General features: G+C 37.2%; 1 protein-coding gene across 3 annotated transcripts in view; it reads right to left on the minus strand.

Annotated features, from left to right (window-relative positions):
• The window catches only part of SSBP2 (single stranded DNA binding protein 2), a 217,034-nt gene that overhangs the window by 14,547 nt on the left and 177,035 nt on the right, over window positions 1-25,452 (minus strand). For 2 of the 3 annotated variants that reach the window (XM_076362395.1, XM_076362394.1), the window contains 7 exons: window positions 22,408-22,456; window positions 20,388-20,423; window positions 15,795-15,849; window positions 12,522-12,592; window positions 11,122-11,200; window positions 8,019-8,047; window positions 2,618-2,716 (listed from right to left, as the gene is read on the minus strand). In XM_076362395.1, coding sequence (XP_076218510.1) covers window positions 2,618-2,716; window positions 8,019-8,047; window positions 11,122-11,200; window positions 12,522-12,592; window positions 15,795-15,849; window positions 20,388-20,423; window positions 22,408-22,456 — 418 coding nt within the window. The remainder of the gene's footprint in view (window positions 1-2,617; window positions 2,717-8,018; window positions 8,048-11,121; window positions 11,201-12,521; window positions 12,593-15,794; window positions 15,850-20,387; window positions 20,424-22,407; window positions 22,457-25,452) is intronic. The other variant, XM_076362396.1, reaches the window with a different exon arrangement.

Genomic DNA, 25,452 nt, shown 5'->3' on the forward strand with positions numbered 1-25,452 from the left:
CTCCCATTATGTAAAAATACAACTGTTACTGATAAAGCCAACTCCCTTAAAGACTGTTTCGGCGTTACCTGGGTGGTGTGATGAACCAATACTTCGTTGATGCTTTCCAGACCCTTTCCTGGTCAGTGCTGGCTACTGGGGGGGGTTAGCTAGGCAGATGGCTAGTCTCAAGTAGACCAGCTGCATTCATGGTTCGCTGAACCACATAAATATTTTGGAGAGCTTTTTATTACTTTATGGAAAAAAGGGAGTGAAGATATGTCTGACTGGAATTAAACTAGGCTTTTTGGTCTGTATTATGTTGTAGTATCGATTTCAGTAGGCAAGCTGAATCAAGGATCAGTGGTCATTCTCCTTCATGTGAACCAAAAATTAAGTCACCACATTACATTATTACTGTAACACAAACTGAACTGCAGCCCTTATACAAGCTATAGTTGCCCTCAAGTTAGCAGTACTTCATTACAATAATCAATGGGACACCACAATGCCTAGCAGAAGTGCACATCTATATGCTTAATTTGTTTTTAAATTGGAAATTGCAGACTGCAGAAACACTTAACTTGGCCTAAAATCTTCTAAGTAGAGGAAAATGTTCAAATGCAAGAGCTATTAGTGTTATGAAAATGATAAAAGAAACAGAAAGACAAATTTGCTTTTGCAAAAACTGATGCAATAAAAAACCTGCCAAAGCTAGAGTTTCAAGCTGGTCATTTCTAAGTGTCCAAGCGTATTAGAAAAATTATTTTGGATGGGTCTTCCCTGTCATGTAAACTGCATAGAATGGACTACTTGGGTAAAATCTGTTTTGTCCCATGTCATGTCTCTGATCGTTTGTCTGTCCCATCATGGGCTGAGCACTCCCACAGTTGGCCACCAAAGCTAGTAAGAACATGCTCACCTTCAGCCAGTGTCAGAGACCAACTCAAATGCTTAAAGCAAAGCATCTGTTCAAGTGACTTCCTGTATCTGAGCCAAAGTACCTGGGTAATCACTTCGGACAAGGAATCTGAAGATGATCTAAAGGTGTTTGTGGTTTTTAACTTATTATTAGCCAAGCACTGTTCCCCACCCCAAAGCAAAACTCCTGGTGAACTGAACAGCAAATTTGCCTGAGAATGGACTTCATAATAATGCCTACTCTAAGTAGTCAAGTAACGAAATATGAATCAGAAAGCAAGACAGTTCCCAAAGACTACAACGTGACTCGTGTTAGAGAGGAACTGATATCTAGAAGTAGACTAGAATGTATGTGGCCTGTATAATGCATGTCTTGTAGGCATATATCTCACGTAAAACCTTGAGAGAACTGGGTCCCAGGTTCTTCCAGGTAGGAAAATGACATCTAGGAGCACCTAGAATCCAGTAAGTGTCTGAGAAAACTGATTTTGAGTACAGCTGATGTCCTTCTTTTCACGACTTTCTGCTGATCAGACTGCCTGCCCTCAGTACAAGCAACACATACCAAATTGAAAGTCACGGACTACCATGACCAAGGATCACATTTAATGGAGGTTCTGTGGTTACTGTTTTTTTGGCAGATATTGAAACATCAGCCTTTTGGGTTGTACAAACCAATTTTCTCCAATACTCCACACAATCTGAACATGTGCCCTCTTTATGAAGATACCAACAGCTAACATGCAGAAACTCTTCCTTTTCACTAGTTAAAGAAGCAAACCCAAAAAAACCCAAAATCTGATTCCCATGAAATTTGCCATGCAATTTGACTGTTTTGTGATCTAACAGAAACTGTTTACGTGTCATAATTTCTGAGCTGAAGTTCACCACTGGCATAGTTAATGAAGTTGCACTCACTTCTGGCAGCAGTGATTTCCAATAAGAATAGAAGTGTTGAAGTCACTCAGCACTTCTGAAAAATCAGGCCACTCCTATTTAGGAACCTAAATGTGGATTTAGAAACCCAGCTTCAGGCACATGAGTATGAAAGTACTGTAGTCGTGCTTTGTAATGTGTTTTATACCACGTTTTGCTGCCTCCAGCATTCTCCATTTTAAAAAAGCATCGTCTGTCCCAGAACGAACACTAGAGGGAACCTTTGTTTTTTCTGGCTCTAATAGCACACTGCATCTTTGCAACATGAGATCTACTGGTGCTCTAATTATATACTTCAGCGTGAATCCTGTTCTAAAAGACATTCCCTGAGAAACACATTGTTTAGGAGTCAAACGTTGGGCAACCACACATTGAAACACTCAGATGTAAGGATCTGTCAACTATGTGCATTTAGGCTGCTCAGATATTGCCTCACAAATGCCCATTGTGCATTACTGAATACATGAGGCGTAATTATTACTGCTTGAGAGATCTAACTTTCATTGACACCTGACCTTTTAATCTAGAAAAAGAGTTTCTGCAGTAAATCTACACCTCCCACATTTTCCAGTTTCAGCTCAACTTCTAGCAGCGTTTTGCACAATTTTTTGTCAAATCGATACTATAATTTTAGAAGCTAGTAAAAAACACGTAAAGCACAGTACTGCATTACAAGTACACTACAAAACTGTTTGTTCTTGCTGTTGTTTTTCTTTTTTTAAGAAAAATGCCAGAGATCAAGGTTCACAAAGTAGAAAAAACTAGGTAAAGAAATACTTACGCTCTCACTCTGAAAAGGGTTTAGGAAGTTTCCACCCATCTCACTGTCATCCCTGGGAGTGCCAGGCTGATTACTCATGCTCATATTACTGGGAGAGTTCTGTTAAATGAGATTTAAAAATACAGATTAAGTGTTGAAGATTTCAGTTCATTTCCCAGCTTCACCAAGTGTGCCAAAGGCATGCTTTACATGATACTGTAATGCACAAAGATGCACTGTGCAATACACTGAGATTTCCAAAGATGAAAAATAAGCCTCTGTGGGGTTCTGCATGATTCAGTCACTAATTTTAGCCTGTAAAGTAATGTTTTCCTCCCTGAGGCAAGAATTATTTACCTGTAATTCTTGTTTTCAGGTTATAGCCAGCATCTTCTCCTACTGAAGTTAGGAAAAGCTATAAATGGCTGCAGCAGGTATACGAGGTAGCTCTGTCACTCCATTAAATCATGTGGACAAATTCAGTGAAGTCCATGAGCGTGTGCCTTGAAGTATGTGACTTACGAATACGTACTTAAAGGTAGTCATATGGACAGATCCGGTCTACACAGACCTTTGCAAAGGCCAGGGCCTGAGGTCTTTGTTCATAGAGTTCATGGTTCATTGAAATACAGTTTCACATGTAGTTCACAAGTGTGGTTCAAGTGCTAAACCACTTCACTGAGCACAGCTAATACACAGTGTTTACAGGTAAAAGAGTTAGCAAGAGTTTTAGATAGAAGACTCCTGAGTAACAGCTGGCCACTCAACTGGGCTCACAAACACTTCCAGGAGGAGCTGTACTTTTGCTATTTGCTTGCACAGAGCATAATGCAACAGCGTTTTAATTTGCCTTTTCAGTGTCTAGGTGTAACTGAAATGCTAATAAAAAATAACAATACAAAGGCTTCTGAAGATAAATTCCTTTTTTTTACAGAAGTGCACAACAACCTCTGCAATCTTCAGAAAATGCCTTCAAGATTCAGTTACTTAAAGAAAGGCTGAAACGAGGTAATTGTCACAGAAATTATTCTGAGTCAATAGCTAATACATGATTATTGTAGACACTACAATTAGTTAGGTGTTTTTACAAAGTTGATTTGTGGTACCCTACAATGCCTGGAGCATGGGTGATTCTCTTTCCATCACTGTTAGGACTCCTACTTACAGAGGATTTGTGATGGAAAGGAGCAGTCAGGGAAAGGAAGGAGTGAAGTAATGAACTTCATTATGAAACGTTTACATCTATCATAGTTCTTCCCTTGATTTTTTTTTTTAATCCAGAAAAATTGGATGCAATATTGCTGTTGAGATTTTCCTTATACAAATGCAAATATGGTGTGTCACATTAAATTTAACACAAACCTAGTGCAGTCAATGGGCAAGCTAATAAAATGCAACTCCAAGTAGTGCTCTTGATCAAAGTGACCAAATCATAACAGCTGTAAGAATCCTAAGTGAATTTGTTCTCTTTTTCTTATGTTATTCTCAATTGCAATCCTGACACAGTACGTCTGTTAGCGTAGAGATTTTTTCTTAAAAAACCCAAGGTATTTTGCACTTTGAAAATACTTGCATGCATTCTTCATTTAGTATAACTAAATCTGCAAGAGGTCAAACTCTGAATGAAAAATAGCAAACATTAAAAAAAGAGAAAGTCCCCTTAATTTCTTGGCACTTTCCTCACAACTACAAAGGCTTTCTATCCTACCCTGGCACTTTAAAGATGTATAGTGGAGTAATGACTGAACAGAAAATGGGATGGGATAGCTATGACTTCTGCTTCCCCTTCATACCATACTTCCGCATGCTCCCCTTTGTAATCATGAAGTCCCATGGTGACCACTGTCCATAATTTAAATATTGCAACATACTCCACTGTTCCACAGGATGTACTTCACCTCCAAAGAGAACAAAAAGCGTTGTTCCCAGCTTCACCAAATACCAAAACTTAAATCAGTTACTTTTTGCTACTACATTAGCAGAGTGGCACGCCTGATGGCTGTACATACTGTCCGCTCTGCAGTATGTTTTGACTGGTTAATGAAAAGCTGCTGTTAAGTTTTCACCATATTCCCCTGAGGGAAGATCACCGTTCTCAGTCTGAATGGCCAGGTATGTTTATGGGTTCAGCTCAGTGTATTTATTTTCAGTTATAGATGAAATATAAAATTAATTATATATCTAATATATAAAAATATAAATATAATATATAAAAATATAAAATTATTTACATAAGTGACAAGCATAACTGTTTTTTATTAGCACCTGAAATGCAACTTACATTGCATTTCAAGGTCAAGACCCCTGCCTTTGCCCTTTTGCTTTCTTCAGTCTAGTTCACTGCTTCTGAAACTGTGATCCCCAGATCTCCAGCAATCACTGGACAACACAGCCATCAAAGACAACTAAAAGCCTAACTAGTTAATTAACATCTGACAAGTTTGCTATTCAGTGAAGTTAGTATTGCAAATATTTAGGGATCCAGAGCTTGAAAAAGGTTGAAAACTATTGCTTTAGTTCAACCACAGCTATTGTACGTTAAGCAGGAATTAATTCAGGGAAGTCCTGTTGCCTGTGTTATGCAGGGGGTCATACTACACAATCATATCAGTCCCTTCCGGCCTTACAATCTATGAATATAAAGTTTAAAACCCATTAAGGCCTTGTCGCATTTATTTTATATGATGCTCCCCCACTTCTGTTTGTTCCTGGGGGTGTACCCCTATTTTATCTTTGCGCTCTGTGTACCGCAAAGCTCTGAAATGCTGCAATCACTACAGTACACCAGCCCCAAAGGTTCAAATTCCTGACATAAACGCTTTTATAGCAACTCCCCTGGGCTGCTTTTATGGCCAGTATGGGGTCTAGCATTGTAGCACCAGCTGAGTTTTTCCAAAGCAAGGATGTCTTTGATGCCTGCACAAATTCCATGGGCACTGCAAGAAACACTGGTTATTAATGTTTATTTAATATGCATCATTTCAGTTCATTTACTTCGCCCATCATAAAAACTTCATGTTTTGCTATTCAGCCAATTCAATTAAAACCTTCTCTAGAAAATGTAGCTCTGAATTCTGTGAGCTGTACTGATTCTACCAAGACTAGATTAATTTTCTGCATCTCCTGGGAATTGATAATCAGCTCCTCTAATATGGATTTTACTCCACTGAAGTCCTGTGCCTGGACTTGAGCATCACACACCCCAAACTGTGTTAACTTCAGTGAACAGTCTCCGTCACCAGAAATCTACTTGTGAAAAAGCCAGCTGCAAGACTAGCCAGTGATGTATGCAGGGAGACTGTTGCCTTACGAGAACAATCCTTGTAACTCTGTACAAAATTGGAAGGTGTCCACCTAATAATTTTGCATGCATCAACCCCTGAAATCTACTATTCCTTGCAAGCAGAACTCTTCCATTCAAGTTTCAAAAGCATTATATACTATTTCCTACCCAAAATTACAAATGCTACCTACACACTTTTACTACTGTCAATGAAGGCTGCACATTGGGCAGTGCTACTCAGAAAAAGATATTTAAAAGGTATTATACATAATGGTGTAACAGAACAACTCTGTTACTTCCAAAGTAAACAGCATTTTTCTTTTAGTTATTTGAAAAAGACATGCATCAAATGTGATTCCCATGAGTTACTTATTACGGTTAACAAATTACAAGACTTCCAGGTAAATTTTTGGATCCAAGTTTTCAGAGCTCCTGATACTTGTATTAGCACATATACTGATACTTAATACCAGTAGGTTGAATACAGGCTTTTAAAAATAATCCTAAGGCAAGCTAATGGAAATGTTTTGGGTTTCTTCCTTAAAAAATGCTGCAAGCTTGCAGTAAAAATACTGAAGAAAAAATATGGACACTGATTTAAAAAGTGCTGAACACTTATTATCTCATTGGAGGCTTTTATTGAATCCATCACTCCACATCTAAGCACAGTGCAACTAAGGCAACGTGGTCATTTCAAACCATCTTTTACTCTTTGCAGAGTCTGAAAATGTTATAGGTCTTAAAAATGTACAAAAATATAGGATTGCTATAGATGCTGCTGCCTCAAAGGAGCAGCAATGGCCTCGGACACATTGCTGAGGTCCTTCTCTCCAGGAAAGATACACGCTAAGCACACTTTACAGGCCACCCCTCTCCCATACCACACCACCACAAGACCACAAACTGGGGAACGACACAAGGTCCTCCTCCTCCTCTTTGGATATACAAAAAGGTGTCACTAAGTGAAGAATGATTCCTGCCTTTTGAACACCTGGAAGTGTATTCTCAACAAATTCACACAACAAACTTCTGTGTTAACCCATGGGAATTCAAGTGAGCATTTTGTTCCCTACGAGTTGGCATCTCATCATAGCTCCTGAGCATAGATCTACAGCAAGGTCCCTAGAGTGACTGGAGCATGTGCAGATCAGCCTTAGACAGATTTCAAGTGGCTGAGTCTGCACTGGGAGAGATCTAGCGACAGCACCGCAGTACTCGATCCTGGGGCAACTAAAATACACCGGCAGTTGAAATGCTCAAAATGAACTCATACTCCTTTCTTGGAAGATTGTGAAGAACTTTGCTACAAATGAATGAGTTCTAAAATTTCAACTGAAACAATCTCTTCATCAATTTCTGTATTTATAGATCAAAAGCATGAAAGTGCAGGGAGACTGTTGTAGTGGTGTATTTATTAGTTTCAGTCAGTTACATCTGAAGATGCTGAGTACAAAACATAGTGTTTTGCTGGGGACAGATTTATGCCACTTTACCAATACCAAATAAGCTCATTAATTCCTAAATTAACGATGATCACATATGTAGTAGTTTTATTTTTATGGAAGAAGTGACACATTCAAGCACAATATTATTTTTGCAGATGCAAAACCCCTGAGGGTTAAGCTCACATTCATTTCCAGTGTACTATTTAATGGTTGTGATATCAAAACAGTGCTTCTTCTGAAACTACTTCTTAATCTAGCTTTTAGGAACTTACACTAATGATTAAGATATTAACATTGCCTTACAGAGGTGACAAAAGCAATCACGCAGTGCATAAAAGTAACATCCTAATGCCATTTTCCCAAATTTACATTTAACTAGAATTGATTATTAGAACTATATTCATTTGTCTTAACAGTATGGAAGATCATAACATGATCAATCAGATTATGAACTGGATATTAATCACATTCATTAATACACATTATTATGCAGTAGGAAATAAGTCTACTTATACTTCCTATTGATTATGTTGGTTTTTCATTTTCAATTAATACTAATTCTGTCTGCATAGCCTCCGAAAAGTTGACAAGCAGAAAATGTAGATACATAATAAAAAGCTTCATCACAGAGACAAAGAAAATAGGTTTAGAATGAAATATTCTAAAAACTCTAAATATTTGATTAGATACTCACTTTGGAAATACTGTCCATGTCTCCTGACCCTTAAATTAAAATAGACAATTATTCAGTTAGTTTTGAGCTGAAGTTAATCTAAGAACTTTTTTCATAGTATATACAGAGTGTAACAGCAATATTTTAAAGCATAACCAACGATGCATCATCTCACTTCCTTCCCCGTGTCTCTTTTAGTAAAAGTTTACAGTCAGTATGGAATAATGTTAGTCCTTTCTCTGTGTATACACCCGGTGCAAAAAATGAGAAAAGAATGAAGGACACACTTCTGATCTGTATCAGTTACCCGGGTGGCATCCTTTCAGGATGAGACAACCCAGCACAACTCAAGAAACTGTATGTCCAACTTCCCTGTCCTATTAGCCATGGTAGGGTACCAGGTAATGCAATTAATTTGGGGAAATGTTGCTTCAGCTCGAGAGAGAAAGAAAGCAAAATAATGGATAACTAGTAAAAGTTGATGACCCTGGGGAAAAAAAAGACCACTATTTTTACTGAACTTCAGCTATTCAAAACTCCCCAGCAGTGGACTATCTCTAAGGTCAGCCGTGAGGGTTTCATCAATGTCTTTGCTCCCAGAAGCGGAAGCCTACTACAGAAATTGGCTGAAATGCCATCAACTTCTGATGAATTACAAATACTGATGATGACAGTATCTTTCAGAAGAAAGCAGATGATCCTGAGGACCAGAGTAACAGAAACCAAGTAAAATTAAATATAATGAAAGCAAGACTACTGAAAACAATTTTTTCACATGCTGTAGCTCTCACTCAGGTAAAGCCAAGAATAAAGGAAATACATCTTTAAGATGGATGTATCAAGAAAAGTGTTTTTAGCAGCAACAGACAGTAAACAATTCTGGTCACCTATTTTCAGGAAAGACAAATTCTAGCAGAGTACTAAATACGAAACTAGAAGAGTATCGGACAAAAACAATCAAGAAAATGGAGTTGTGGGAGGAAACTGAAATAGCTTACTATACTTAGCCAGGCAAATTAAGGCTGAGAAGGAATATGATTTCTCTCTATAAATACATCAGATACATAAATGTTATGAAGAGTCATTTTGTGATGGCCCAAAGGATAAATTTTGGTGGAAATCGGGAAAAGACTTCTTTCTAACCATCAGAGCTATGAACAGATATCCAATAGAAGGGTTGTGGTCAAAGAAGTTGGAGAAGTTCAAGATGGACCTTGACCAATTTATCCATCTGATTATGAGACACAGCTGCCTTCTGCAGCATGGAAGTGAATGCAGCAGATCTCTCCTAGCCCTCCTCTCCTAAAAGAACTCAGGTTCCAGTTTAGTATGAAGTTACCCCTAGAAAGCAGTCATCATTAATTTGACTAAGCACATCACCATTTTCAACAGAGAAAACAACTAACCAAATGCTAGGTACACGTAAAATCTTTCCATAACTGTTTTGATTTATTTTTTTCTTTTAGCTAAGAAATAATTCTCAGGCTATAGAAAGTGACAGAAAAGATGTGACTACCTTTTACACAGTTTTCATTTATTTGAATGTAATGTGCAACATTATTAATTAAAGCAACAATCCATTTTAGGATTGTAATATGTAAAGAAAGGTTGTACAATCATAAGGTGTCCTTATGCAAAGTAATCTAGGAATTTCAGGGACATGCTTTCCTAGAAAAAAAGATAATTCTGTTAGGAGATAGATGTCTACTGCAGAATTTTAATTGTTCAGAACATGTCTGCTAAATGAGGTTTGATGGTTTAGGTTTTTTTCGCATCTTGTCATAGCCTCTTTGAATTTCTCCCTTCTTCTTACCTGTTTATATTTCCTGTCTCACAACCTCCAACTTCTGGGCTAGGAGTGATAGATCTCCACCTATCATGGTAGTATGACTTAAATGGTATGGAGTTTAGGTTGGTCCGTGCCTGTGCTGGGAAGGTGACAGAGATTTTCTTTGGGGATAGAAGCACAGGGAACAGTGGCAGCTTGGCTTTTGCCTGCCTGGTCTGTATCTAGCTTGCTTGGGTTTCTCCACATAAAGGAAAACACTGCTCAACAGGGTGTTGCTGGAGCCCCTTGTGGGCATCAGGCCAGCTCCTATATGTAAAAAAGAACCTTGCTGGTGGACCATGGGGATAGAACAAGAAAGAAAGAGATCTGAAGTCCTTGCAACCTGAGGTTCCCCCCTGTTGTTGCCTGCATGACCGACACCCCTTGGTGCAGACAGAAGTGAAGAGTACAACGCAAGAACCGTATTCAGAGCTACTGGTCTGGTGTTATGGTATGAGCAGAAATAAAAACAAGGTATTTATTTACCTTGTGGGTATGGAAGAGGAAGGCATAAATGCAATTTATTTAGCTGAGGCTTGTTTCTTAAATCCCTTTCAAGTGTCTATCATGCTTCCAGCAAAGAGTAAGAGCAAAGAACTTGCTAGAATAATCAGATGTGTGTTTTGCAGAGTTGTGCAAGGCTTCTCTGCTAGAAACGAGTCCTTCAAAAATCGTAATGTCAGTAGTCAAGCAGTACACTGATCCTCCTGCCTCTGCATGCCCTCACAAGAATTCATGTTCTTTTGGGTGCATTAAAATTGGCACCTGTCTGAAGCTGCTAATGGGGATGGAGTAATAATACTCACACTTAACAGACATATGGCTAAGTATAGAACAAATGAGGATATCAAAATGTTGGGATAAATCCAGCTTAACACATACATCAAAATATGTAATAACTTACTTCCAGGTAATTGGTAAGAACGTGCACCAGCATTTCACAATGACACCTTCCCAAGATTTTCAAAGAGGAAGAGACGTAAATAAAAACTGTTCTTAAGCCTTCACCTCTAGATTACTGAGACGGTATGTTTTTAGCCCGGTTTTCATCAACTGAATTAAAACTATACTCTCTTATATAAATAAAATACAGTATTTTTCTTCCAGAGGTGCATGATGTATGCCAACTCATATGCTTAAAAAGTATCTTAATACTTCTTATTGTTGTATATACAACTGCTTCAGTTTGTAAAAGATTTTTACATACAGTCTTCCACACAACTCAAGAGAACTAGTCATAGAAAATGGCACTAGTCATTGAAAATTCACAATGTTCGTAATATTTACTATCATTACCTAATGATCCATTCATATGATGTGAATCCATTCCACCCAGTCCACTCATAGGTCCATCTGACCCTGGCCCCATTGGAAACTACAAAAGGATCAGATATTAAAAACTGGTATTACTGTACAATTTTTTGTAGATAATCTAATAAAAAGAAAATATTCCTCAAAAAAAAAAAAGTAAAGGAAAAATGCACAGTCCCAGCTCTGAATGCACAAGTTGAGTGAAAGTCTTTCATGTGAAGACTGCAAAAACATCATTGCTTTTGTTTACTTTTTCCAATGCTACTTTCATGATTTTTGGAAACTCTCACCTCTGTAGGCTGGAATATAACTTAGGAATAATTTATTATTTACTTCAACACTTTGTGTATGACTTTCAAACCTGCTAGTGCTGACCTAGCTCTACTCCCATTGAAGTTACAGGGAATTTTATGATTCTCTTCAATGGGTAAGTAAGTGATTAATTAACGGTTTTCAAACTCCACCTTATCCATACTGACAATCAGACTACTCCACATTACCTTTGCAGCATGAGCAGTTTCTGTCCAATTTCAGATATTAACCTTAAATTTAGTTCTTCAAAAACTTGAAGACATTAACTTTATTGAAAAATTTCTAAAATTCACTGCATAATGATTTAGCAATAACCAAATATCTATATTTTTAAGTTCTACTGGCCTTTTTTCCAAAAGGCCCATAATATGGATTGTGATTAAATGAAATATGATTGTAATCAGAGAAATACAATAAAACTGAAGGCATAGAGAAATATCAGAGAAGAAACAAGTTCTACCTGGGAATCCAGATTTTTGTCAGCTCTAGAACTGCTGAAATTTAAGCTAAAATAGTTACAAGTTAACTAGTTCATTAGTCAAATACTTAAATGTTATCAATAGGTTTCATTCTTAACATCCCATTTAGATAAACAGGGAAGTTTGTTTTCTTCTTAGAGGTATTAATTTTATCCTTTTTTAGAGAACGGCAGGGCAACATAATACTGGGTCACTTTCAGCAATTTTCTCCTCCCTTTTCAAGAGTAGATACTTCTTTGTAACAAAAATTTGAATCCTACAGAAACTAATGCTTAGTGGCAGCTCCTAGGATGACGTCCTAACACATAGAAGTCTATTGCACCGCAGTGTGACAAACTAAGTTGTCCCCAAGATCCACATGCAGAAGCTTCTAAGGTCTTTTCCATGTAGAAGAATATGCCCCAATCATTATTTTGCATGTATTCTCATGATTGATTTGGGAAATGCTAAAAAGTACATGGTGGGGGGGAAGCAACTGAGGTGTCACCCATAAAAATGGGATAATTAGTATTAATGATATGTGATGGAAACATAGTGTTTGGATAAAAAAAGGCTGTATAATTCAAAAAAGTATATAACTGGATTCATATTTACATTAGGTCTGTTGGGTCCAGGTGGTACTGCATTCATTAAAGTGTACATGTTGTCTCCAGAGTTGGTTGAATCTGTAATAAGAGATTATTTTAAGTGCTAATATATACCTTTCAATAAAACTACTCTCCTAATACATTTCCTGTCATTTTGTTCATGTTATTTCTGTGCATGAATCACTGATACACAGTGGCAATATAATGGAAGATTTCATTCCCTTTCTATCTATTGCTACCACACAACAGAGCTATGAAAAGAAATAATTGCAATGGTCCCTAAGTGACTACTTCTAGAATCTAGTTTTATGCATGACTGTTAAAAGGTTTATAAATCACCATGTATCTGTAACTATTTAATTCCATAAACCCTTTTTCCTGGAGTTCCAAATTACTTCACTCATCTTCAATTATTTTCCATAAAACAGGAGTTTCTTTCTTATCAATACTTCCTGTAATTTGTTTTTCATCTGTAATAAATGATAAACAGCTTCTCATTATACAGTCTGCAAGTTAGTACAGTGAATGAGAATTTTTTATTCTTATTCATGTCAGTCAATTTGATTTTGGATATATCTAACTATTCAGTGGAACATTGTGCAAAGATCCTCGCTCTAAGGACAGCTTTAGCTGATGTATCTTCATAGTACAGTGTGATGCAATGCTTCAAAAAAACCCTGAGTCCAAAACCAACAAAATCACCCTGGTACAGCATGGTGCCTAGGCCAGTAAGTTCTGCCAAGAGTTTCACTTGGCCTTGCCAGATGTTGACACAGCTGTATTGCATCTCAGTCCTTTTCCTCCAATCAATGCACATGAACTTTCAGACAGAGCACCTCCAGAGTTGAAATGCAAGATTTAATTAACAAGACACATAGAAGACAACCACATAACTCTTCTGGTTGAACTTAAGAAACCAATGCCTAAGAACCATTAGTAGATACAAATTATTCATCCTGATCTCCAGCTTATCTCTACTGCTAACACACACGAAGTCTTAACACCCTTCATCAATATTTGTAAGAAAGAGAAGGCAAAATGTGCAGCAGACAGTAGACAAATTAGGCAAAAACCTTTCCCAAGGGAACTTGATGATAGGCCATGTAATGAAAAAGTCTACTGAGAGGAGAGTGACCTAAGGAAAGTCTGAATACATCCCTAAGGGGACAGCATGATTTAAAAAAAGCATTGGCAACTCTGGAAAATCAGTACCTCTATAGTATCTGCAAAAAGAATAAAGAATACCTTAGTACTCTGTACCTAGCTCCTCCAAAAGACCATTCCAACTCTTTGAACCAGAGTTTTGAGATGAACAACACACGCAAAAACCACTGCTGAGCTGTAATTCCTTTTCCAAGACAAGGTGATGGGGGACTTTTGAGTCAGAAGTAGTGAAAGCGAGAAAGCTGAGACCAGACTAAAATGGGTTGGAACTGGGAATGCGGCCTGACATCCCGCAAGAATGTATTTGTATGTACACTGGGCAGTTAAAATCAAGGTCTTTGTTTATTCCTTAATCTTTCTGAGACAGTTTTCTAAGCATTCATTAACCTTGGTGAGTAAATAATTCCATTATATACAGAGCACTATGTATCACTACAACATTCAAATATGCTGTTTGAGGAAGAGAGGGAACAAAAAGCCTAAAGTTATGAAAGTAAAATTAGCACACAGAAGTTATTTTTAATGTTCGATGAGGTAGGCAACAAGTTCTTCAACCACCAGATCCTTCTGAAAAACGCATCCCTGGCTCTCCCATATTCTGCTGGCTCATGTAAAAATACATATGGGTCGGCTGGGCCATGGGTACCATTGGAGTTGGTTTGTCTTGGAGGCAAGTAAGTACCTTTGCAAAATTCTCAGGTGGCCAATTTCTAAGTGTTTTCATACTTTGGAAAACAGAGCCTCAAAACATCTTTGAGTATCTGACTGAAAAGGGGAACAAGTGTCAGCAGAAGCTTTATCTGAGCTGCACAGAGACAGCCTAACATGTGCCGTAACTGCAGTGCTGACTATTTTCAAAAGTGCAGGCTGCCCGCAAGTTTGACTCTAACTTTTAAATGCCAGCTTGCACTAATTAGCTTTTTCACTAATAATACGAACATCAAGGAAGCCCTACACATTATCCCAGGTTGCATTTTTTTAAAGCCCTGGAATTGTATTTAATGAAGATATTATATTGGTGCAAGAACTTTTCATGGCCTGTTAGGAAACTTTCCTATCCTCTTGTGCTGTAGAGGACAGCAAGAACATGTAGGACATAAGGACTGAGGATGCTGTAACATCACGGAGGTGAAAAAGTCTCTCTTAGATGGTGAAAGTGAGTTACAAAGGCAGGTGTTGGCCAAAAGGAGTAGCTACTTAATATTGGGTTAGACAAGATATAATTAGTTTCATTTTAGCAGAATTCTGATGCTGTCCATGGAGGAGGACAGCATCCTCCACATGCTGCAGTTCCACCTTCATATCAGAATCTTTGCAGAACACTGATGGAGGGAAATACTAACAAATACTAACATCTAGTTAACCATCTTTAAGCCTTGAGAAGCTAGCTAGCCATCCTGAATCCTGCCATCCTCCTCCTTGGTTCTTCAAACCTTAGTAGGAATGTGGCCAAACTTTTGCATGGCCAAAATCTCCACATGGTCAAAGTTGCAAGATACAGACCGTGTTACTCGGGGAAACAATGGGGAAGTTCTGGGAACAGATCACTGGTAGGACATGACAATGGTTCCTCTGGGGGCTTACTCCTCCACTGCAGTACAGAGGAGAGCAATCTGCCCAGCGTGACCCTGCTGTCAGTCAGATGACATAGCCATGGCAGCCATGCCTGTGAGTCACATATTGCTCAAGAGCCATATGTTGGTCAGGCCTATCCCATAGGATACTACAGTGGAAGTTTCACTGGATTCAGAAATCTCCTCATTTCCAAATTGGTGAAATTGTCCCAAAGAACATTAGCAAAAACAAATAAAGACTGTGTCTTCTTTCATTTTTTCCTTGCCATTGCTGAAATTGTGGAAGAAAAGATGGGCTCAAAAGCCAGAGAAATTAATTGCTTTGAACTTTACAGATATAATGGTTTGTATCTATTCTATCTCTGCAACATAGCAGGGAGAGAAAGCGAGTGAAAACACAGAAAAAAACCTGATACAAAGTACAACTCTAACAATTTCTCATTAGCTGATTCTTCATGAGAATCAAAGTCTGAAAAATAATTTGTGTACTTCCTAAAATCCCTTATAATTATCTTTTATTATTTCTGAGTATATTTCAGTACCTGCAGGACTAGGCATGATAGGTGTTCCTGGTGGCCCTCCACCTCCCGGAGGACCCTAGAGAGGGTAGAAAATGTCGGTTAGCATGAAAGGAAAAAATACTGCAGTAAAAAATGAACACAGTACAAATGAAAAAAAAACCCTATCATGAATGTCATGAGTTACTCTGGTAAAAACACCCACATTTTCTGATAAGTGAGCGAAACAGCTCATCACAGATTAAGACAAGGTAATTGGTCAGCAAGCTCTGGGACAGACTTCTGATGTACGTAGGTGTACAGACGCAAGAATATCCATTACTCAATAACTCTGTGTCATGCTATGAATCAGACAAGAGAAATACTTGGAGCAGGGCCTAAGACAATTATATTTAATTTCCTCAACCTACTTTTATTACCACTGGGTTTTCAGCTGGCATTTCTGTTTTGTTGTACTCTGTACATAGTCAATGGCAGAGTAACCAATGTTTGCTAAGCACAAAACAAGGGGGTGTCCTATGTGGACAGAAGAGCCTAATCACCTTAAGAAAGCTTTTTTTTAGGCAGACTTGGTGTCTCGATGCCATAGGCATCTTAATTCTGTCTGTATAATATCCTACAATTTTTAAAAATAACATCTGTATACATAATTTCTGCTCAAATTAATGACAAATGGATTAAAAAAATCAGGATAATGCTGAGTACAGTCATATCGCTTTCCTAGACTGCTAAATCAAAGATAAAAAACAAACAAAAAATCCCCATCAAGGAACTCCTATTTTCTTAGTTTCAGGTATTTCTGTGTTGCAAATCTGTTTAGGACTAAGAAATGTACACAAACTGCTCTGGTTGTTAATCAAGCTTTTTAAGTTTCCTTAAAAATTTCTCCAATAATTTTATTCTAAACATCCTAACCGTTTAGTAAGAACAGAGCCGTAACTCCTTGCTTCCTATGTTTGCAGATCCACTAACATGAAAAACTACCAACTTCTAGTTTGATAAAAGCATCTGTGTCAATAAAAGTCAATAAATACTGACTTTCCATAATAAAAAATACACAGATTGCTAACAACAGATGATTATATTATATTTTTCTCTCTTTTGTTATATTTTAAAATAGCAGATATACTGTTCCAGATAGGAACATTTTTTCAGTAGCACTGAATATAAAGGTTTGGTTGTTCCTGTCTGCTTACAAGGACATTGCTGAGATTTGCTATAATTCACTGAAATATTTTGAAAGGAGGCAGAGAAGTCTTGGATTTAAAACAATAGACCCTGTTTCTCAATGGCCTACTTAAAGTAACATTTCTTACAAAACATTTAGCAATAATATACTAGTAAACACTATTTTCAGACAATCAAACTCAGTAACATAGCAGCTTTCTGATTGATACCACCTCTCCCCAGGTTTGTACAAGTAAAATACTTTCAGGGGGAAGCATCTCTTGTCTGCCAGCCAGTGATTAACTCACAGTTAATTGTAGATGAAACAGGAATCTTTTACCCAGAAGCAGCAGCATGCCCCTGCAGTCAGTCAACATATGTATACCTTTATGCCCTTATATGTTACAGCACCTACCAGTTCTTTATCTTGTGCTTCCCCATGTTCGTGAACTAAGCAAGGTCACTGAGTATCTTTTATAAAGCGTGATAGAACAAAGGCTTGCTCCACCATGAAACCCACAGATCAGCTTATAAAAATCAAGGCATAATCACAACTTCATTTCATACTGCCAGCAGATACATAGCTTTCTCCCCCACCCCCAAATTACAATTGAATGTGTTAGGATTTGGCTTGTCAAAACTGTCTGAAAGGCCTATTCCGCCCTCAGCAACAAGAAATTCCCACATTGCTGCTGCAGAGCTACAGACTCTAAATTCAGAGGGACCTTTCGATCACATATATGACCCTCTGGGCATCACAGGCTATGACTTTTTATCCATGTACTTGTGCACTAAGCTCGCCAACTTGATTTTTTTAGGTTTATATATATTTTTCAGCATCACATAAAGAGGTATAGAAACCACTAACTGGTCATTTATTAGAAAAGTTACTTATCATCACTATTAGCATTTGTATCTAAGTTTTAAATTGCATTTACTAGCATTGTTTGTATATTTTCTTCTCTTAGAAAGCCTGTTGGCATCAACTGTTTTTTCCCTGAGAATATATTAATATGTAATGGAATTAATGCTCAAAAACCTGTCTGATAAACTAACTAGATTAAGCTCTCAAAGTGTGTAGTTCCACATCACAAATGCTTTGGCTCAAAAGCTGCTTTAAGAGCTCTCCAGCCCACACCTTGTCCCTAAGTGCTTGGAAGCTAGCTGCTTCCAAGGAAGCTACTGCCCCCCAGTTTTGCTTATTTAGCTGTTTGTATGGTTGGAGTTCACGCGTTCCTTTTCCAAAATGTAGTGACCCTTTCTGAAGCAAGACTACTCTTTCAGCATCAGACGAGACATGCACTGTGCAAGCATTTATGTTGCAGAAGAAGATTTCAACCCTTGCTCCACCACTATCCTCTGCTAGCAGCAGCCTCAGCTCTGCTTGGAGCTCCCTCTGTGAGTGTCCCTCCACCTATTTTGGGTCAACTGAAGTGCTTCAGCAAGGACCTGGTTCTTTAAATGCTTCAATCAACTTCAGCTGTTTTGGACAAAGGGTCACTCATCCAAGGAACTCGCAGTGGCAGACCTGACAGAGTGGTAACCTTCAGCAGAAGAATGGGGACAAGGAATCAGGCAGCAACCTTTCCCGCTAGCACAGCTGGAGTTCACAGAGCACATTTGATCAGAGGCTCAGGCATTTTCTCCAAAACTTCAATCTTTCACATGTCTCATTCTTTCATCTTTGCATATCTTTTGATTTCCCTTCAATGTTGCCAATTAGATGCAACATTCCAGCATCAGTCTCATTATTGTCACTGAAAGAGGTAAAAACACCTCTTTACTCTTACTCCTCCTCTATCTATACACTGAAATATGGTGATGACCTCTTTTGTCCAGGTTATTTATCCCGGCTGACCTTCGGCTTGATGTGAGTACACCAACAGAGTCCGCTACGACAACTTGCATTTTACTTAGGTTTGCTTCTTTAAAATAATTTTCTATTGTATCTCCTTTTCTAGTTTCTCAGGACTTCATATTTTTAAAAAATGAGAATATGAAGTCAAATATTCAAAAAAAATCTTCAAAATCTGCAACAGTAACTCATCACTAACATCTAGGGCAAAACCAACAAACCCTCTCCCCAAAAGAGAGAAATTTATGAAGTTCTGCATTAAAAGAACTGGTTTGGAGATCAGCAGATTTGGACTGTTTCCACTAACCGTGGCAAAATGAGTACTACAGTTATGGACACTTATGAGAATCATAACATTTTTCACAGCTAATTATCTAAATAAAGGACAAAAGAAATTGCTTTTGCCTAAACAAAGCAAGCTCATCCTTGAACTCATCCTTCAGCTTTAGCTCTGCAAGATCATCTCTCTTACGAAGACTGAGAGTTAGAGAAACCTATAAGCAGCACAAACAGATGAAAGAACACTGGTATATTGTCCTCATGGTGAAGGACCTGCTATTTCCACATTCTGAAATAGCTTCAGGTTTTAGGCTGGTTAAAGCCAATGCCCTGCAGTTGTCTAATCTTCAGGTGATGAAACATGAAATATCAAAAGACAGGTCTACTGAAACCTGACTGACCAACAGAAATTTGGAATCCAACATATATATATATATACACCTAATTCTCCCTCGTTACCCTGTGACACCAGTACTAAGCATGTGATAAAAACAGATGAAATAATATGCCTTAGAAGAGTACATCAGAAGTACAAATAATGCAAGTACAACAGTAACAACAACAGCAAAGAGCCTAAAAGGATAAACAAAGTTAATCTCTTGGGATAGAGACAAAAACAAGTAGTATCAACAAAAAACATTTTGTTGATAGGTAAAGTGTATTTGTTAAATTCCAGAGAGAGGGTTAGCATTTCATGTTCTTTTGAATGACAGCTCAATGCTGGGCCTATTACAAAGTTTTAACTATTTCATTCTAAAGTACAGACTAAGAAAAAACAATGATACCAAATAATCCATAATAAATTAAGACAATGTCTGTGAAATGAAGACGGAACAGACTATGGAGAAAAAAAGAATTTTCAAGTCTTCAGAAGGTAATTATAAGAATAAAAATTCCCCTTAAAATGTTAGCTATAAGGACCCATTTGTATATCCTTGGGGAGATAAAAGCTTGTTCTAATTCTTCAGATGCTTTTTCTTCTGAAGAAGTTCAGAAACTCATACACAATATTGTGTTACCAAGAAAGCTGAGGGTTTTTTTTTCCTTTATTATTGAAGACAATATATTGTACTGGTTATATAAATGTTTGCTGAAATAAAACAGCACTTAGGGCAATTTTGACCAGACTGATAATGATTCTAGTAATGAACATCAACATATGCACCATAGATGGCAGAAAAAACCCTAAGTACAGATCAGGTGTTCAGTTCTCAACCAAGACACAAGGGTTCTTCTTAACATCTGGACAGCTATTTCTTTGCCTAAATAAAATGTAACATGTATTCTAATAAGCAAACACACACAAGTGTACTTACTACGTAGTTCCCAGGAGATGCTGAAGAATAAGGTATCTGTAATATCAACAGAAACAAAACAGTAATTTCTTCTGCAGTGACACAGAGTCCATACATACATTTATGTACAGCTGTAGGTTAACGCTTATTTGTTTAATTTATTTCAAGGACACAGTTAAGGATTACGGAAAAATGCTATTGTTGTCAAAACAAACACCTCTTCTTTTCAACAACTTGTCATTGTAAGTATGTTCAAGTCCAAAACTAGCAATAGAGACACAAACCAAATTTAATACCCAATATTTAAAATAAAAATATTTCCATTTAAGATTACTGTGCCCTGGTAGCCACTCTAATGAAATTAATATGAATAACATAATTCACACATTTAAATGTCTGTAGGCTGAGGTCTGATATCTGCTCTCCATTGTTTCATGAGTGAGGCATGCACTTCCAACAGCCAGCATCACTTTTTTGAGATACCAAGTTACAAGGTCTAGTACCAATCCAGTTCTTGCATCTACTACAAGAGTCTTCTTATTCTTATTGCGGGAGCCACAATAAGGTCTGTAAAGATCTGCCGTCTATAGTAAAATGCTAAGCTGTAAGATTATTAAGGTAATATGCTTTATAAGGTTTATAAACTTAAGCAGCACATAGTTGCATTTAAGTCAATAGGACTTCAGAGTCATCCCAAGCATAGACTGAATTTATTATGTTCTTATATATACTTAACCTTGATTAAAATCTTGACCATAAAGGAAAAAAGCTCTCTTACATCTTTCACCCTAGAAGACACCAATTTTATTTCTTTGCATTATTCTTTTTTTTTAAAAGGATAGTGTTCTACTTTCATTTCAAATTCAATTGTGGTTATTTGTTATAGAGGATATCTGGGGAAATCCAGTTGCCTGTGAATAATCTGTTTTTCTTCTTTATGATAGCCTTTGCAATTATTCTCTCTAAAGAAGCACAGACCAATGCTATTATAGGAGGATGGGGTAAGAACTTAAGCAACTCTATTGACAAAACACAAATTATTTTGTAGCATAAGCATCTTACATGATAGTAGACAACTTGTCAGCCAACTCATTTTTACAAATACATCTATTACTGGACTCCTCAATTAATTTAATATAATTAAAATATTCCAACTATCAGTTGAAAAATATCCTAACATCCATTTTAGTTGAATACATACAAAAGAAGACTGAAGCAGAGTTTCAGCTCTTTTTTTTCCCCCAATTGTCATTAGTAGAATTAAAAAATCAAAACTGACAACAACAGAAAGAACCAGGCTAGTCTGTTAAGCCAGAGTCATGGTGCTAAAAGGACAGTCCTAAAAAGGGACACATTTTTATACTAATGATATATGATCACTGAATGAAAATGAAAACTTTACCTTTGTGTTTTCTGAAGAAATACCAGACACTGTTGTTCATGTGGGATGCCTCACTGACCTCCTCTTCCTTCAAGCCGCTATTAGACTACCTCATTTTGTAGTTGTTGCAATGAAATTCAATACAGTGCACTGCTTTTTACAAAAAGCATATAAAAATGGCTGATGTCTTGCAAGCAATTGCTCTATGATTCCTTATTCCCTAGTTAAGAGCAGCAAATGTGCTTTTGTTATGTAAAATATGTGAGCACACATTAAGCTGTCTCTTAACAAGCTGTGATTTCTGTAGAGCTTGCTGGCCAGATAGTGTTGACCTAACTCATCTTACTTGTGCTAAAGGAAGCTAAAATGTATTTTAAATATACCCCAGGATAACCTTTGTGTTATGAAAGTCCTGTAACTGATGTAAGGATGCAGAGCTGTTGTGTGATTATGAACAGAGCTGGGTATTTGCAGGTGAATGAGCTCTCTGTTCAGATGTGCTCCTCACTGTACCTGCTCTGCATTAGGGTTACAGGGAAAAATATAAAGCATGCAGTATTCTATTTGTTGAACGAAGTGGAATTTTCTTCCTGGTGTATTGATGAGAAATACTTCCCTAAATATAAGATGATGTCGAATATATTTTAAATATTTACTTACAGAATTGGCATTGGTTGGATTTGGCCAAGGTCTACCACCCCCAGGACCCCTGTAACAGAAGATGAAAGATGAGACACAGAACAATCCCCATCTTCTGACCAGCTCTGGGGAAGCAAATCAAAATAATCTGTTTCCAGAGTAAGGAAGGAGATGGATTTTTTCAAATTAAAGTGTGTTTATAAACAATAACTACACCAAGTTATAATGCTACAGCAAAATTCTCACCGTTGCACTACCATTATCATTTAATCAGTTTATGAGTTGATTAAAGGTAATTTATGTATTATTACAACTCTGCCACTCACATTTAAGACACTTCAGTTCCTGACTCATTCTGGTACTTCCGTACTCTTCAAGACACGACCTGCCAGAATGGCACCATAAGGAGTCCTTCCCCAGTCGCCACACTGCCAGAGGCTACAGTGGAGATGCCACAGTTTTGCACCGGTCCCAAACACTTGCAAATTTAGGAAGTGCCAGACATTCCCCTTTTATATTCTCAATGGAACAATTTGAAAGACATTGCAAATTTGTGTCTCTTGAAGTGCTTTCCTTCTGATCATGGAGAATTTAACTCTGTGTTACATAGATGCAACATTTTAATGTGGCACAGAAGTTTTGCAAAGAGTAAAAAACAAGTTCCCAAATTCTTTAAGTTCTCACAAGGAGTGCTTTTCCTTGTACTCTGTTAACCTTTCTTAAAATATTTGGAGGAAGTATCACACATTCCACAAAAGTGTACTTACAGTACAGACAAAGGAAGAAAGGTACTGAAATTTAAGTGTAATTTCAGTCACAGAAACAGTACTCTTGCTTACATAATTAAGTACCATCCTGAAGAATTGAGGATGCATGTATTTATTGAGTATGGATTTAGAATACTGCAAGTGTAGTAAGGTTTCAATAGTGAAAGTGATGCTAGTACCTTATAAATATTTTGGGAAAACCTATTTTTTAGAAGAACAAGCCACAGAAAATATGTTGCTATAACCTGTATCTGATAATAATAACAATAATAAATCTCATGTATTAAAAATTGAAAATGCCATTTTATACATACACTTTAAACATACATTTAGATATGTATCTAAAAACAGTTTGCTACTTGACTAAGGCTACATTATCTCCACAGAAGTCACAGAAACATGAAATTTATTGTAACAGCAGGCAAAATGGAAATTTGAAACTTTTCAGACATTCTCATTACACTTGGCCCAAATGGTGTATGCATGATTAAGCGGCAGCTCCCCAGCAGGAGGGACAAGAGTGTTTCACAGGCAGAAGACCTGTTTGATAAAGCCAACTCCAACGAGACATCAGAGGGGTACTAAAAGCAGAAGGGAATGGGGAAAGGAAAAAAGGAAAAACCATCCAGACAGAGCACATTTTTCTCACAACTCTTGCTGTTATTTTAAGTTTCTCATTCTTAGCTGAGCTCAGAAAAATAGTTTGGTGGTTAGGCTTCATCTTTTAACAGTCCTGAGGGAACTAAGCCATATGGGAGGTAAAATCTCCATGTTTACAGTCATAATATCTCAATAACCATAATTATTCCTGGGAGCATTAAGAACTCCTAGTTATTTATAAATAAGACAAAATCACTTTTTGAAGGCCCTGACAACTGAGAGGCAGAGCAGATGACAAAACTTTTGCTTTTAAAATGGCATTTTGGCCTCATTAGCTTTAGAAAAGCAACATTAGCCACCACAGCTTACCAGACATGGGAGAGTGATTTAAATATAAAGAAGAAAGCAGGCTTTATTAATGAGTTCAGGAAGTTTTCTATCTATTTTAAAGTCTTCCAAAACTAAAAACTACTAAGTAGATATATTGCCCAAGGGATTTAATATTGAATCTTTTTTTTTTTTATTACCTTGTCAATGAAACTATAAAGAAATTAGCTCAAACAATCAACTGAAATAAATCAAGCAAAAATTGATTTATTTCTGCTGACGTTATTTTTGGAAGGTTGGAAAACAGGAATGTAGGTGAGGGTCTTTTCTGCCTTATTCATTGGGAGGAGGGAGGAACAGCAAGGAAAGGGACTCACAGTACTCATGCTCCTCAGGTCAAATATTCAGTAATTTCTCCTCTGCTAATGATTAAGAGATGAAATATTAGGTGTTCTTTTTTTTTTTTTTTTTTTCCAAAAAGTTGTTCTTTTTTCTATGTACCATATTTGGTTTATTGGATCCTCTTTTTCAGAGAAATCAGGAATATTTGTAACAACACTGGAAGTCTGTTTTCACCCCAAAACCCAGCACTTGTTTGCGTGACATCATTAAGTATCACAAATATATCTAGCAAAAAGCATCAAATGGAAAGTAGCTGTGACGACACTGCAGATTACTCTGAACTACAGAGAAATTAAAAAGCCGACTCAGATACATGATTGGGTTAAGCCACAGCAACATGGAAATTTAGACAGGCCTTACGAGGAGACTGGGAAACTCACCTTTCATCTAAAAAGCTGTTGGAATTCGCCAATTTACTGGAAGCCATGGACAGCTCTAAGTATAGACTTAGAAAACACTGTAGCAGATTCTGCTGGAAAGCCATATGGTTTTTGTGGAGCCAAATGTTGTTAGCTTATAAAGCACACATGAAAAAAAGCTACCTGCAATTTTTTTCAATGCAATGCAAGTAGGTTTTTTGCCCTTTATTAAATGTTTATTTTGGAAGCTTCAACAGAGTCAAAAAACATTATTATGAATGTACCAATCCCAAAATAGAGTAATTTATGAAGTATCTATCACTATGACTAATTACAGCTCCATTTTATCCTTAAAGTTAGTCCTATAGCGTTGATCCTAGTACTTGAAAAAATAAAGTCTAAAAGTTCAGTTTCCCAAGGGGAAAATATATTCAATCAGGAAATTAAACATCTAGACACAAGTTTGTGAATTGAAGTTAAAAAACAAAAACGCATTTTTTTTCTTTTCAGGCATGACTGAGATATTCTTAGCGCTTGAGACAGCACTGCAGGTCACAAGGGCCATTAAAAAGTGCCAGTGAAACGTAACACTGCTCCCTGAAGTTTCCCAT

The sequence above is a fragment of the Aptenodytes patagonicus genome, chromosome Z, assembly GCF_965638725.1.
Source record: "Aptenodytes patagonicus chromosome Z, bAptPat1.pri.cur, whole genome shotgun sequence".
In the NCBI taxonomy this organism is placed as follows: Eukaryota; Metazoa; Chordata; class Aves; order Sphenisciformes; family Spheniscidae; genus Aptenodytes; species Aptenodytes patagonicus.